At 35.9% G+C, this 14,705-nt stretch overlaps 1 protein-coding gene across 4 annotated transcripts in view; it reads left to right on the top strand.

The window, feature by feature from the left end:
• LOC117237084 overlaps positions 1-14,705 on the top strand; it is a 317,445-nt gene that overhangs the window by 297,962 nt on the left and 4,778 nt on the right. For all 4 annotated transcript variants that reach the window (XR_004493945.1, XM_033500697.1, XM_033500700.1 and 1 more), the window contains 2 exons: positions 7,374-7,555; positions 11,497-11,695. Coding sequence is in view for 3 of the 4 variants with exons in the window: in XM_033500697.1 (XP_033356588.1) it covers positions 7,374-7,555; positions 11,497-11,695 (381 nt within the window). In the remaining variant the exon portion in view is untranslated. The remainder of the gene's footprint in view (positions 1-7,373; positions 7,556-11,496; positions 11,696-14,705) is intronic.

Genomic DNA, 14,705 nt, shown 5'->3' with positions numbered 1-14,705 from the left:
TTTTATTGTGTAATTATCCTTTCCAACAATATTGTTAAGTTGATCAATAAGCGGATCTATTATTTGCGCCTCAACAAATATTGGTGAAGGTTTTGTAATGTGTGTTGGTTGAGTTGTGGTATTGCTTGTTGGGTCGTCGTCTAATTCTTCTGTTAGCGAGCTGAAGGAGTTTCTTAGCGGTAATTCTTGCAGCCACCGCTGCTTTTCCGTATCTAGATTACCTGTTATCTTTCTTTTTTTGTTATAGCTGGCTACCTTCCAGCTTTCGTCCTGTTGAGTTGTTACTTTATTGATTTCCATGTCAACTTCAATTATGACTGAGCAGTCCTGTCCTTGGTTTGTTGGTTGACTTGTTTTTGATGTATCTGTTGTTTTGTATATGTAGTATTGATCTTGTTTGTTAATAATTTTTATTGGTACAATATTCTCCATGGTAGGTTTGCTAGTCTTCTTAATAGAAGACACGGGTTTCCACCGTTTGGCTATAGGCGTAACCGTTCTTAAATTTCTCTTCCCCACTTGCCGCACTTTCTCTGAAGCACTGTTTTACACGCCCGTTTAGCTCGGCTGCTCGGGCAGAACTGAGATACAACGATGTGGCAATAGTATTTACTAACGCGGTATAGGTATGACGGAGTTCTCCGAGGTTATCTTCTGTACGCGAATGCGATAAAAACGAGATCAGGAAATTATTACGCACATTGAGCAAGAGACGATCCAAGAGTTTCAGGAAAATCGTGACAAACTGAGAGTAATGGCAAAGCAAAATCTATTAAAAATGCAGGAAGAAAATAAGAAAACGTACAATCGGAAATGTTTGATAGTGAGGAAATACAAAAGAAGTGGCCTAGTGTTTACTGAACGAATACAGTTTGGACCGAAGCTCAAATTGAAACAGAAATGTTTAAGACATATAGGATAAATAGAGTTAAACGTAGTGATCTGTATGAGATAGTTCATGTGAGTGATTGTGAAGGACTTTCGGTAATTACCACGGCCGAAGATCATATGAAATCGTTTAATTGAAATAGTGACAGCGATGCGTAGCATTCGAGGACGAAAATGTGTTAGAAAATACCGAGTTTAAGAATGGAATATAACTACGGCAAAAATATAAAGTATCTTTGAGGTACCGATATCGATACTGAGATGCGACCGATGATTGATTCCTGAATGAGTGTGAGTGTGTGTATGTATGTACGTGAGTGCGAATGTCAACAAAAAAACGGAAGACAGTCTTCGATTGGCGTGCGAGAAGAACAAACGTAGAGTACCGATCATTCTTACATTATTCCTGAACTCCTTGTCATTTTATTGCATTGTCAAAGGATTAAGGCAGTTATTGTGTATTACCGTTCTATGTATATGTCGGGTTTACATTAGAATTAGAGTTAGGAGCGTGAAACGAATCTTCGTTCGGATTACACGTTGTCGTTATGCAATAGAGAAGACATTGACTAGTGCAAATACGATTATTATAGAATTGGACAAGTAACCGTGGTAATTAGATGCTCGAGAAACTAATGACAATGATCCTAGGTTCAATAACGAATCCGCGGTCAACGGGATGATAGATGAACATGCTCACAATATCTAAGTCGGGCTCTTTGTTAAAACGTGGAATATCCATCGAGCATACAGACACTAAGTAACTCACTAATACGACCTCACGAGAGAATGACTTTCCGTCGCGATGATGCTGCGGAGGAAAACTATGATGGGGTGTGTCTAATGACACGAGATCATCGGATTCGTCGAGGATAGCCTTCGTTCGAGGCTAAGCACGGGAAATTGGCGTTGCTGCTAATTGGTCAATCTCCATATCGATGGTTAGAAAAAGATGCTAGCCGCCCTCGAGGGAAAGTTGCTAGTGGGAGACGCCGTTCGTTGAAAAATAGGTCTCCCCTATCTTCCCGTAGTTGGGACAAAGACTGTTTGTCTGTTCGAAGTACTTTAGATAACTAAATCTTAATATTTATAAGGGCCCTCGGGCTAGCTGATCACGTACTGTAGAGACGCGTCGGCATCTGGTAACCATCATACTCGAAGAATAGGATCTGCGTGTGGCGAGCCACGGGACAGAAACCGTTGGAATGTTTACCGTCGCGTGCCGCTACAAATATTTCTTTTAAGGAGAGCTATAGAATTACTCCGTACCTTTGTTAGACAAAGCGTTCATCCCGTGACCGCGGCTACGTTCGGCGACTGGCTGTCGCCTCGAGCCCAAGTTCACTATCACAAATCTCGAACAAATACAATCGGATCGAAAGACGACAATTGTTTAATTACGCCTATGATAGAATCTAGATTACGGTGTTAGGGGATTGTCCCAAAGTTCCAAAGGGGAAGCTTCGATGTCCTTTCATCTCCGACATATATATTATTTCACATTAATTTTAAATACATGTAATATCGTGATATAATGTGTTTACAAAGAGTGGACAATAGAGATGTTAATCAGACAGAAAAAGACGATTGTTGTTCAACCTGAACTATTCACAGAAAAACGCACAGAAAACAGCGCAATCCACACTCTCTCGGCAACGCCACTCGCAACCTCTGTCTCCGCTCAACTCGCACTCTGCTTTTTAATCACACTCTGTTTTTCGAATGACTCATCGTTCCTTTGTCTTTTTCTTAGCCCCACCACGCACGTGCTCCGCAACCGCTCGTAGTTAAAGTCACGTAGGCCTTTTTTTGCGTAACCTATTCGACCGAAAGACCGACGATACATTGTTGGGCCTGTCGGTGCTTCGACTTTCTGGCGACATTGTTTATAGTTCGCCCGATATTTCTTAGGCCTTTCGTCCACGATACTACACTCGGCCATCCTGCAATAACATCTGCCCTCAGATGTTGCCTTCTATCTCGCTGTCATCAGATGCGTCACTTTCGGCGTTTAGGACCCAAGGTTTCATAAAATCGAGGTGTGTGCGGGTCCTTCCTTCGGTACTGCTTCGCACGCTTTCTTCTTTTCTTGTAACTTCGACAATTCTCTTCTTGAGTTGCGGCGATCTTCTTCTTCGCGTCCTCACGTAGCTCGCGACGTTGTTCTTCAAACCTCGCGGCCCACTCTTCGTCGATCAGCTTTCTAATCTTCGCCTCTTCCCTGACTTGCATTTCGACTCCGACCAGTAGCTGGAAAGGAGTCTTCCCTGTGCTTCTGTTTACGGTGGAATTCAGGTATTTCTGAACCTGGTCGACATGCTGCCCGTTCCCCCTCGGCGCCAGTCTTCGCGGTCTTCGCGCTACCGGTTTGTCGCTTTTCAGAACTATTTTCGCGGTTATCCCGACGTCTCTCTTCTTCTCCGGCCTATACCCTTTAATAATATCCCGAATGGCTTCACGGTAATGAGGTTCTCGTACATGCGACAAGTCGATCTCGTCGGATTGTTCTATCGCGTTTACCCTCAGTACATCCGGCGCGTCCTCGTGACCGTCGGTCTGGTCGTCGAGTCGCAAAAATGTCACCTCGCCCCGTTTGACTCGCAACTCTACCTGGTCTAAAAAATCGGTACCTAAGAGTAGACTGTGTCTTGTCATTACCTTATTGGAGACAACATGCAGGGTGACGGTAAAGTCGTGCCCGTCGACCGTCATTACCCTGGTAAACTCGCCCCAGGTACTATTGCCAGCGGAACCAAAACCATCAAACCTAAGTTTGCAGTTTCCCAGAGGTGGTGAACCTAACCTCGCATACTCATCCGCTCGTATGAACGTAAGGTCACTACCTGTATCCACTAACGAGACAAACCTGCAGCCATCTATCGACACGTCCTTCACATACTTCCCTTTTTCGGATCTTGACACTACGCAAGTCTCTTTCGGTCGTGCCGTACACCTCGCTGCAATATGTCCAAATCCGCTGCACTCGGAACACCTAACATCTTCTCCCCTCTCCGGACACTTAACCCTTAGATGATCCTCACTACCGCAAATGAAGCATCTTCTTTTCTTCATTGCGTCTACAGATTGACTGGGCTTCCCGTTCTTCTGGGTTTTAGCCGGCTTCACAATCGACTTTGCTTTGCGACTCTTCTGCTCTTCGTACATCACTAACCTCTTCCTCAACTCTTTGATTGACGTCGCGCCGTATAATATAGCCTTATTGTTCTCGTCGTCTATTATTCCATCCACTATGTATTCCACCTTTGCTTCCTCCTCCATGTCCACATGGCTGGCTATTTCGAGCATACGGTACATGTAAGCCAAACATGCTTCATCACTCTCCTTTTTCGTTTCTTCAAGTTTCTGATGAACTTGCCTACTGTTGACTTTTCTCGAAAATTCTTTCACTAGCCCCCTCTTCAACTCATGCCAAGTTCTGGCATGACACTCGAAGCTCGCGAATATTTTCGCTGATCCCTTCAGCAGCTTCCTGGCGTAGACTGCCTTCTGCCCGTCCGACCACATGCACGTATCAGCGACTTCCTCGAACAACTCGAACCATCGTTCGACATTTTCACCTCTGTTGCCACTAAACGACTCTAGTGCATCTTCGACGTCTCTAAAACTCAGTGTCGAACCAACGCATGCCCTTCGACAACATTCGGCACGGTCCTGATACACCCTTCGCGTATCTTTCTTGTATCCCCTTGCGTTTTTCTTGTCATCTTCATCCTCACTTTCGTCGTCGCTTTCTTCTTCCCACGATATGTCGTTACCATCCATGACCGCTTGTAGCCGTGCGCGTAATTCTACTTTTCTTCCCGTCGTTTTTAAATCCAAACTAGCGAGGCGCTCCTTCAACTCCTTCGTATTCATTTTCTCAACATCTTCATCTTCGTTACAATCACGCTCAGCTCTCTGTACGTTTCCTAGATCTCGTTGACCGGTTAGCTCTTCACCGCCCGTCGATCCCTTACGATACGATTGTCCAGCCCTACACGCCCGATTCAGCCTTGCAATCAGCACTGACCTCGCACCCGATATAGGGAGGTTCATTCGCGCGAGCTTACTCCTCAGCTCCTCCAGCGTCGAACCCTCTTCACCCGACAATCGCTCGTCCCCGACGTTTGCCATTTTTTACACTACACGAACTTAAACAGTCAACGATATCGTCTTTTACCGCACCGCGTACCGGTAAATTCACAACTAGCTCGAATAGCTCTGTTAAACCGTTTCGTCTTCTGTCTTGTCCAATCCCGGACAAGCCCCCAAAAAATGTAATATCGTGATATAATGTGTTTACAAAGAGTGGACAATAGAGATGTTAATCAGACAGAAAAAGACGATTGTTGTTCAACCTGAACTATTCACAGAAAAACGCACAGAAAACAGCGCAATCCACACTCTCTCGGCAACGCCACTCGCAACCTCTGTCTCCGCTCAACTCGCACTCTGCTTTTTAATCACACTCTGTTTTTCGAATGACTCATCGTTCCTTTGTCTTTTTCTTAGCCCCACCACGCACGTGCTCCGCAACCGCTCGTAGTCAAAGTCACGTAGGCCTTTTTTTGCGTAACCTATTCGACCGAAAGACCGACGATACATTGTTGGGCCTGTCGGTGCTTCGACTTTCTGGCGACATTGTTTATAGTTCGCCCGATATTTCTTAGGCCTTTCGTCCACGATACTACATACATGTACTACTTTTAACTTTTCTTTTCTTGATGTTCTTACGTTATTATACGAAAATTTCCATTTATACGCACTATATCGATACGTATCTCGTATCGATACGATGGTTCGTTACGTTTCTCTGAAATTAATTGAAATTTAATTCTGCGTAATGCCTTAACATTTTCCAAAAGTAAGTAACCTTCCAGCAGTAACAAATAATTTTAATATCCAGACAATTTAAACTCCGAGGGAAAGTTACACGATCTTAAATGTCGATTTCCTAAAACTTGTACTTGTTTGCGGTATAGTAATGCCGGAGAATCGAGATAAAGATGTTCATACCAACTGCTAGATATAAGGTATTGGCCATGTGCCAAATGGTCGGTTATTAGATCATGAATAGAATGAATTAAAGTAGAAACTTTTACGTCCACAGTTGGTATAACGACGCGTCGGAAGTGCTATTTATATTGTTTTTTACGGAACAACTTCATTAAAGTCAAACCTACGATTTGTTTACTTTTCTAGAATACGTATGTGATAGAATAATATTTTCTAAGAAAACAAAATCAGATATATCTATGTATACCAATAAGATATTGTTAATTAAAAATAGTAAAATTTGTTTAGATCTCCTTTACTACATTTGTAATTCATTAAACGTATAGATTTTTGTCAAAAGATCTAATGTGTATGAAGGTGAAATTATGAATAGTAATAATTGAAAAATTGTATATATGATAAAAAAATATTGTTAATTAGAAATAGTAAAGGTTATAAGATTTCCCCTTACTACATTTTTAATTAATCAAATATATAGAGTCATGGCCAAAAATAAATGGACAGGTGTGGAAGTAAATATCAATGAAATTTAATTAAACTAGTACTAGTGTTATTGTATATTTAAGCTTTATTTATTGTATGTATGTCCTCATAGATATATGTATGTCATACATACATTGTTTAATAAATATTAAAATTAATAGTTTACATTTTTGTAAACTAGTCATATTTAGCGAAAATGAAACATATATTCATATTTGTTTAATCATCACTTTTAGAATTATTATTCATTACAAAATTATAGAATATTATTAATTTCCAAATTTAAAATAGCACTTGGGCAAATTATTAACTCACAAAATGATAAATATTGTTCTTAAGAATGCTGATTGTAGTTCTGATGATGATTATGGCTTCTCAAAAAATCAGAGTAAGATGTTTTTATTATTAATAATTAATGAAAAAGAATATTTGACCACAGTTCAAAAAGTGCAAGGCTTAATGTCTTGCTTATTCCTTCGATAAAACATGCATATATTGGAATGTATAACCTCGAAAAAGGTGTCATTGAATCATAAGTGATAAATAGACTGCGAGTGTTTATATATGGAAAGATATTTGAAATACAATACCGTAATAATATCTGATAAACGATACAGATTTCTAGTTAGACTCCACTTATTTAATTATATTTATAAGAATATGAATTTGCATAAACATTCATAATCGACTTATAAGAAATACTCAGTAGTTTGGATTAGGTTATATAATTTTTAGAACCTGATCTTATTTTGCATCCTATATTTTACATAATAAGAATACATTAAAAAATATCTGCAAAATTATGTTAAATTAAACTAGCCTACTAAAACATTTTAAAATTAAGGAACCTCATTCACACTGGTAGAATTACTTCTGGATTATTAGTAAACTGTGGATGTTTATGCATTTATAGGAAACTTGAAGGTTTAAGAATATATAGAATGTACGTAATGTACAAAAATATTCTGTTATATTTGTTAATGTAGGTGGACAAACTAAAGAAGAGGTGATTGAAACAAACGAAAGATTAAGAATCGTAAGGATACGCCTCGACGGAAGCTACGAGATCGCTAAACGTGCCCTTGTTGAACTCATGTGCAAATATACTGATAGCAAGCAAGTTCGTAACGTATTTCAACGTTACAACCTGTTAAAACTAATGATTAAGGTAATTATAATATTGTATTCTTAAAGATTAATAAATTAGTATTCAAAGTTATCTAACGTATTCATGAATTCTACGTAATTTATAACATACTCTTCAACGTGAAACATTACTTAATAGATTTCAAATATCAGTATAATTAACATTAACGATACTTCTATATTCATTTATATTATAAAAACCATATTTTATCAATTTTTGACATGAAGTGAATCGTTGTAGTGTTAATATTTAAATAAGAAATATTAATTTTATTAAATGGCACATATTAGATAATATTGATTTTATTCATTAATACTAGACTAAACAGGATTTCTATGAAAGAAAATGTAAGTAAACTTTTCCAGTGTATTATTAAAGTCTAGTAATCTAGATTGCATTACATTTTAATAGGATTATCTTTAGTTTCATAACAGGTACATACCACGAATGCAATCCAGACATTTATGAGAGATAATAAATTATTTTCGTGGTTCCGTTAATATGAATAGTATACGAATATAGGTACGTGAAAATATAGCGAACAAAAAGCAATTTCGTTCCTAACACAGTTGCACATCTTTGTCTACAATTGTCCAGTGAAATCCACTGACCGTATTCTCTTCCGTACATCTTTTTGTCTAGTGACGTTACAATCGAATGCTAATAACACTGGTATATGTTAAGTGAGTTGAAAGGTGTAAAGTTCATTTTGCTTAAGATCGTAGATACAAACTTCAGGTTCAATTTCCAACAATAAAATTAATATTTTAAAAATCAATTCGTCATCAGTACTAATTATTAAACAACTAATTATGTAAATTCACTTTCGGCCCTAATAATTTGATACCTACAATTACAAATGTATATACAGACAATATCATCAAAACATCATCGATAAATAATTTTTAAATACAAATAATACTTTTTTTTATTTATTTTATTTATTAAAATTACAATCAATTCTCGTGTTGAGAATTTTCAGTAATTTTTCTGGCGTGGCGCAGTGACATGGCTGATTATTTATAATAAGTTAATACTTATTATAGATAAGTATAATTTATAAGTAAGTATTATAAATAAGTAAATATTACTTAATTTAGATAACTAACTAATACTTGAAACGATAAATCTTTTAACAAATATTCTTATAGATAAAAAAGACATGAATCATTCGAAGGATTTCTATGTTTGAAATTAGGAAAGAATCCTAATAAAATAGTTGGTCTGAATCAATACATATATATATAGCTTTCTTTCCGAACTTTTCCGAACCTTTCCGAACCGAATAGAAGCTATGGTTTTCTTTGCTTTTATTCGTTTCATGCAACGTGTCAATATACGTAGATGAAAAGACGGGATATTCTGTAACAGCCAATTACTTTGGACACTAATTCATTCTGAACTCTTTTCCTTGTATTTCTTTTCTCAGAATTTACGCAATACTATAATAATGAAAGTGTTTATCTACACTTTCCAAAGAAATATTCCTTTCTATCAATATGTCAACAAAAGTACAATTTGCAGTAGATAAACAAATGATATTTTTTGATATTTTATTAAAAGTATATAAATGTAAGTTATATTATGTTTCTTTAATTAAACCAAAATTCTTGAATTTAGTAGATAAATTTTCAAAAAAAGATTATTTTTTCAAGAAACTTTGTTTTTCAATACGACATTATGCATTTTGTACTATCTATCTATTAGAAGTATTATGTAGTTTAACAGAAATTCTTTAAGATTCCCAAGCAACTGTGTATGTGCTCCATATTCTCTGTATACCTTACATTTTTTCTCCCTAAACGCCTTTTTCCCTGCTCTTTCCACATTGTCACATTTTATTCTCGGCTACCGCTCCTTATGTTTCTCTTCCACCATTTTGTCCTCCAGATATTCTTCAATTTCCATTCCTATCTTGCACCAATCACAATAGCTTGACTCGTCAGGTTTGCTCCAATCATCCTTCCCTGTTCCTTTATTTTTAACCCTCTTTTAAGCTCTCTTTTTTCTTCTTCAAATCTTTCCTGCTTTCTTGTCATCTCCTACGTTGTTTCAGTTTCTACTTCTTCCATTACATCAATTACTTCTCTTTTCTATACTGATGGCGCTTCATTTTCAATTCTGCGGAGGTCTGCAATTTGATGAATTGTGGCTCATCTGCCTGCTCCTATCTGTAATATCTCGAGGATATAACTCGCTGCCCTTTTACATACTTATACCTTAATTCTCCTAACGTCAGACTCCATTCTCCATATGTATTCTGGAATGTTGGTATTTGATCCTGGAATTATTTTCAGGCATCTTCTCTGTGCCCTTTCTATTTCCTCTTCTTCCTTCTCTTCCAACTGCGTACTTCCACTCCTTACATGAATCCTGTACTGGTGTATCTATTAAGTACAACTTTCTTTTCAAGCCTCCAATTTCTGTTCTTCTCGCCAAGCTCCCTACTGTATTCGCGGTTTTTCAGACTTTCGCTGCGATACGGTGATCCTTAAATGCTTAAATGCAACGTGTTACCCGTTGATAACCAATGCCCCAAGTATTTATACCTATTGATTACTTCCATTCATTTTGAATATCAGTTCCCTGTCTCAGATAAATCGAAGACCTTAAAATCTTTAAATGCAATATATAGTTTTCTGCCTTTTTTTTTAATTTGTTATCGATTAGGCCATTTAAGACAAATGTATGATCTAGTATACTTCTCTTTTATCAAAAGATTGCCTGACTTTCCTTTAGTATCTTGTCATCTTCCGATTCTCCCTCCCAAAATCTTTGTTGATAACTTAAAATCGTCATTAACTCATATTCAACGATCAGGAGGATGACTCCTCTGTAATTGGAAGCTACTTCCTCGTCCCTTACTTGATATGTATATTATTGGAAAAATCCTTATCTCTCCTTAGTTTTTCGCTAGCTATTTCATTAAGAAGCCCTCTGAATTTTGGCATCCATTTGTTGAGTAGGTTTCCTAAAAATTCAACTTTAAGTTCATCTTGTTCTGCTGCTTTATTCTTTTTCGTCAATTTCAGAGATTTCCGTGCTTCTTCCTCTTCTATGTCTTTGTTTAGTGTTTCTTCATTTCCTACCACTTTTCTTTCTTTATCCTCCTGTGTTTCCCTTACCCGTTTCTCATTCCTTTGCTTCTCTCTTTTCTTTCTTTCTTTCGTCCCCCAGGAATCGCTCATGAATTTGCTTTTCCATCCTCTTTCCACTTTTTCTTGTTTTTCCTCCTTCTTTTCCTTTATCACCCTCACCCTTTCCTCTTTAAGAATCTTTAGTTCGTCCTATCGTTTTATTTCTAGATATTTTTTGGACGTGTTCCATACTTATTTTATTTGCTCTTTACAATCTTTTACAAAGACTTCCCGGCTTCTCTTGTCGATTATGTATTTTATATTATATATATTTCTATTTATGTAAGTAAAATCCATCGAATTGAAATTATTTTTTGGTTACTAACTTTTAATTTTATGGAAAAGTTTCTTATTAAAAAATGTTGAGTAGGAGATCCACCAAACTGAAAATATTGGAACATTTTTTAAATTTAAGGTATAATATGCTTCAAAAACAAAATTTCTGCAATACATTTATATATGGTTAATTAATCTTTAAACGTCAAAATAAAGAGGTTGATGTAGAAATATTTGTATTAATGTATAAATAGTTTTGACTGAGTTTAAAATATTAAAATGTTTTTAAACCAAGATATAATATTTTTCAAAAACAGAAAATTCAATATGTTTTTATTTTACTAATTAATTACTAAATATCGTAATAATGAAGTTAGTGGAGTTAATTCAGATTAAGATATTAAAATATTTATTTAATATAAAAAATCTAATATGTTTCTATCTAACTAGTTAATGCTTAAATGTCACAGTAAACAAGTTGGCGCAAAAATATGTCAAATGATCTATATTTGTAAATATACAAGGGCATCTATGACTTTATCTTTCTAGGACGTCATCAAGTTGGAGACTCAATACTGGACACTGGTGGATATACCTAAACAGGAAAAACAGGAAACAGTGCCTGCCTTTGTTCTACGCGCATGTTCCATTATGGAAAAGACCCACAAAAGCGGGGAGGGTGTGAAAACTTCGGCCCGTCTGGCCGAGGAAGCTGATACCAAAAGAGAACGCATTGAAAGACTCGAAAGTGAGTTGAAATTCTATTACAGAAGATCACTTTTCCAAATATGGATTGTTCCAATGTATAAGATGTTTAAATATAAAGTTGAAAATCAATAGATTAGAGAACAATTGCTAAACATACATGTTTACTTTTCGAGAATGTATCTATTTTAACACGTTGACTGCCACGCGTGTTTTCAAAGAAATCTCCGTCGGTACCATCGATCCCTGCGTTCCCTGCTAGGTGCTCCCATCGATATTTTAATAATGCGAATTGCTCAAGTGGTAGTCTCAAGAATGATCTTTCGTTTCATTTGTTCGCAACATTCAAACCACTAGCTGTTGTTGAATATAACGAAGGAAAGTGTGGTATAGATTATTCCGACCAAATGGTTTCTTATGCCACCACAATTAGAAAAGGAATCAAATGGTACAGAAAACTTGACATTCGATTCTTTCTGGGAATTTTTGTTGTAAACGCTTCGACGGTTTACAAAATTGCAACAAGAAAAAATATAAATATTAGAATATTTAGACAATTATTAGTTGCAAAATTATTAGGATTGTCTGAAAATACAAAATATCCTTGTCTTCGATGGAGTCAGCATAATATCGCCATTCGGAAGAATGACTCCGGAAGAAGCATTAGACGCGCATGCAAATTATGTTATGCAAATAAAAGACGTCGAATGGATCGAACAAAGGCACAAAAGAATTTGAAGAAAACAATAACTTATTGTCCAAATTGTCCCGACCAACCTCAGCTGTGTATAGAATGCTTTAAAGTTTTACATTCTAAATAATTTTTTTAATAAACCATTTTCGTATTTTTATTTTATAACAATTCAACTATTATTACAATTAATTATTAATGAACCATTTATTATTATGGAATATCTTTTCAAATACCTACGGCGATCCTTCGCAAGTAGTCAAATAAGCGACACCCGAATACGGGTGTCGTGGCGGTCAACGTGTTTGTAAATTCGACCAATCGCGGGGAGACGTAATCGCTAGGAGAGACGTCAACGGGGGTCGTAAATCCCCGTTACGATTATAACAATCGACACCACGAATTGATCGATCCCCTGATTTCCGTTGAGATAATAAGGGGTGATTAAGTTTGTATAACACTGTGATTCACAGAATTATAAATTATATATTTCCAACACTTAAATTACACTGATGAGCATAGATAGATAGATAATCACTTATCGCACGAAGATAAGATACATATGTACGTTAGAGCAGGGCTCTTATAATTAGATTTAGTGTATTAGTGGACGTAGCACTCGAAGATATTTAGGAGAGGAAATGTAGACTCGACAATACCGAGACCGACTCTCGCGTTATGCTTAGACTGCCCGATGGGCATTAGCGGTATACTTAGTAGTTGACTTTTCCAACGATGTAGAAGAAGTGAAATCGAGTAACGATGCTGTGTCGGAGGAAAGCTAAGGATGGGTGTGTCTAGCGCACGGGACCATCGGATTTGTTGGTGCCGATGTTATTTAGGAGAGTGAGGGAATAGGCTTCGTTTTTAATTGGTTAGACGAAGGGTCTTAACCGCCCTCGAGAGAAAATGGTTAGTGGGAGGAAAGTTGCAGCGTACGTGACAAACTAACTTTCCCTTTTTCGCCGTGGTAGACAATAGTCTTTAGAAATTCTTCCGAACCAGATGTTTGTTTTGTTTGAAGGACCTTTTCTAGGAAATCTATGAAATTTATGAAAGGTCCTTGAAACTATGGAGGATACGCTGCGAGTATACGAAGACATCTGGTTGCCATATTGCCTGCGGTGTGTGACATCGGCTAGGTAGAGTGTTACGCGACGTAACAGTGTTAATAATAAAAATAATATTGTTAATTTATAATATTATATTATAATGTTACTATCTATATATAATATCATACGAAATGCTTATATGAAAGATTTATAAATATTTTAAAGAGATAACTGATCACGAAAGAATTACGGAATGTATATGATTTCAATGATATCGTTGGATATATCATAACATAGTTCAATAAAAATGTTACGAAAATAAGTTGTAGCGATTATTAGAGAATATTACGAAAATAAAAATAAAAATAAATAAAATATATCTGAGAAGTTATTGCAGTGATTCCAGTTATGAATTGAATTCGAATTGAAATTAAACTATCTGCTAAATTAATAGTCCTATGTTATGATAGATTTATTTTTTTTACGCAAAATTACGAGCTGGATCGGCTAACGTAATGAAAAATATACGATTTCATCTAAAAAAACAAACTTGACCTACATATGTCCACTACGCATATTTTTACAAAAACTAATCACGTCAAATTATGTCCCCCTTGAAACCATTTCAAACATCCATTTCATCAGAATTGACACTACAATTTGAAGACAAACATGATCATTTGGTAATAGTAAAATAATTTACTAACTTAGTTTTGTTGTTAAATATATGTTTTTAAAATAAAATTTTAATAAAGTATAATAGATGAATAACAGTTTTAAAACAATTAAGTTCTTCGCTGTTCTTACCTAAGATCTATACGTATGTAACTATACATATATTGCTTTTTCTTACTATCTATATAATATAAATACATCTATTACAAATTATGGTTAATTACGACATACTTTTCAAAGCCATTAACGCTACTATTACCGACGTCTACAATGCAAAACTTGCACCAAAGAGATCAAAATGGAAGGTGTGTAAAAATTTATGTACAATTCAAGAAAATGCAAGTTTTTATTTATATATTTTACAAAAAATCACACGAGTTCCCCAGTTGTGAATGCATAAACATACATACATATAGTGCTACAAAAATTACTATGAAAAATTGCAAATTGGTCATTTTAATTGTTAATTAATTTAACATGAATTGTTAAGACAATTTTAGTGTTAAAAATTATCTATCTTATAGTCGATTCTGTAGAATAAAGCGAATAGAAAGAAAATAAATATAACTGGAATGAAATGTCATATAATGTGTAAAACATTGAGGTTCAACTTCTTATAGAAAATATTAAACGTG

Source organism: Bombus vosnesenskii, unplaced genomic scaffold, assembly GCF_011952255.1.
Source record: "Bombus vosnesenskii isolate JDL3184/JDL3185 unplaced genomic scaffold, Bvos_JDL3184-5_v1.1 scf7180000013355, whole genome shotgun sequence".
Classification (NCBI taxonomy): domain Eukaryota; kingdom Metazoa; phylum Arthropoda; class Insecta; order Hymenoptera; family Apidae; genus Bombus; species Bombus vosnesenskii.
Note: the sequence above shows the minus strand (reverse complement) of the source record. Positions and strands in the feature narration are given on the sequence as shown.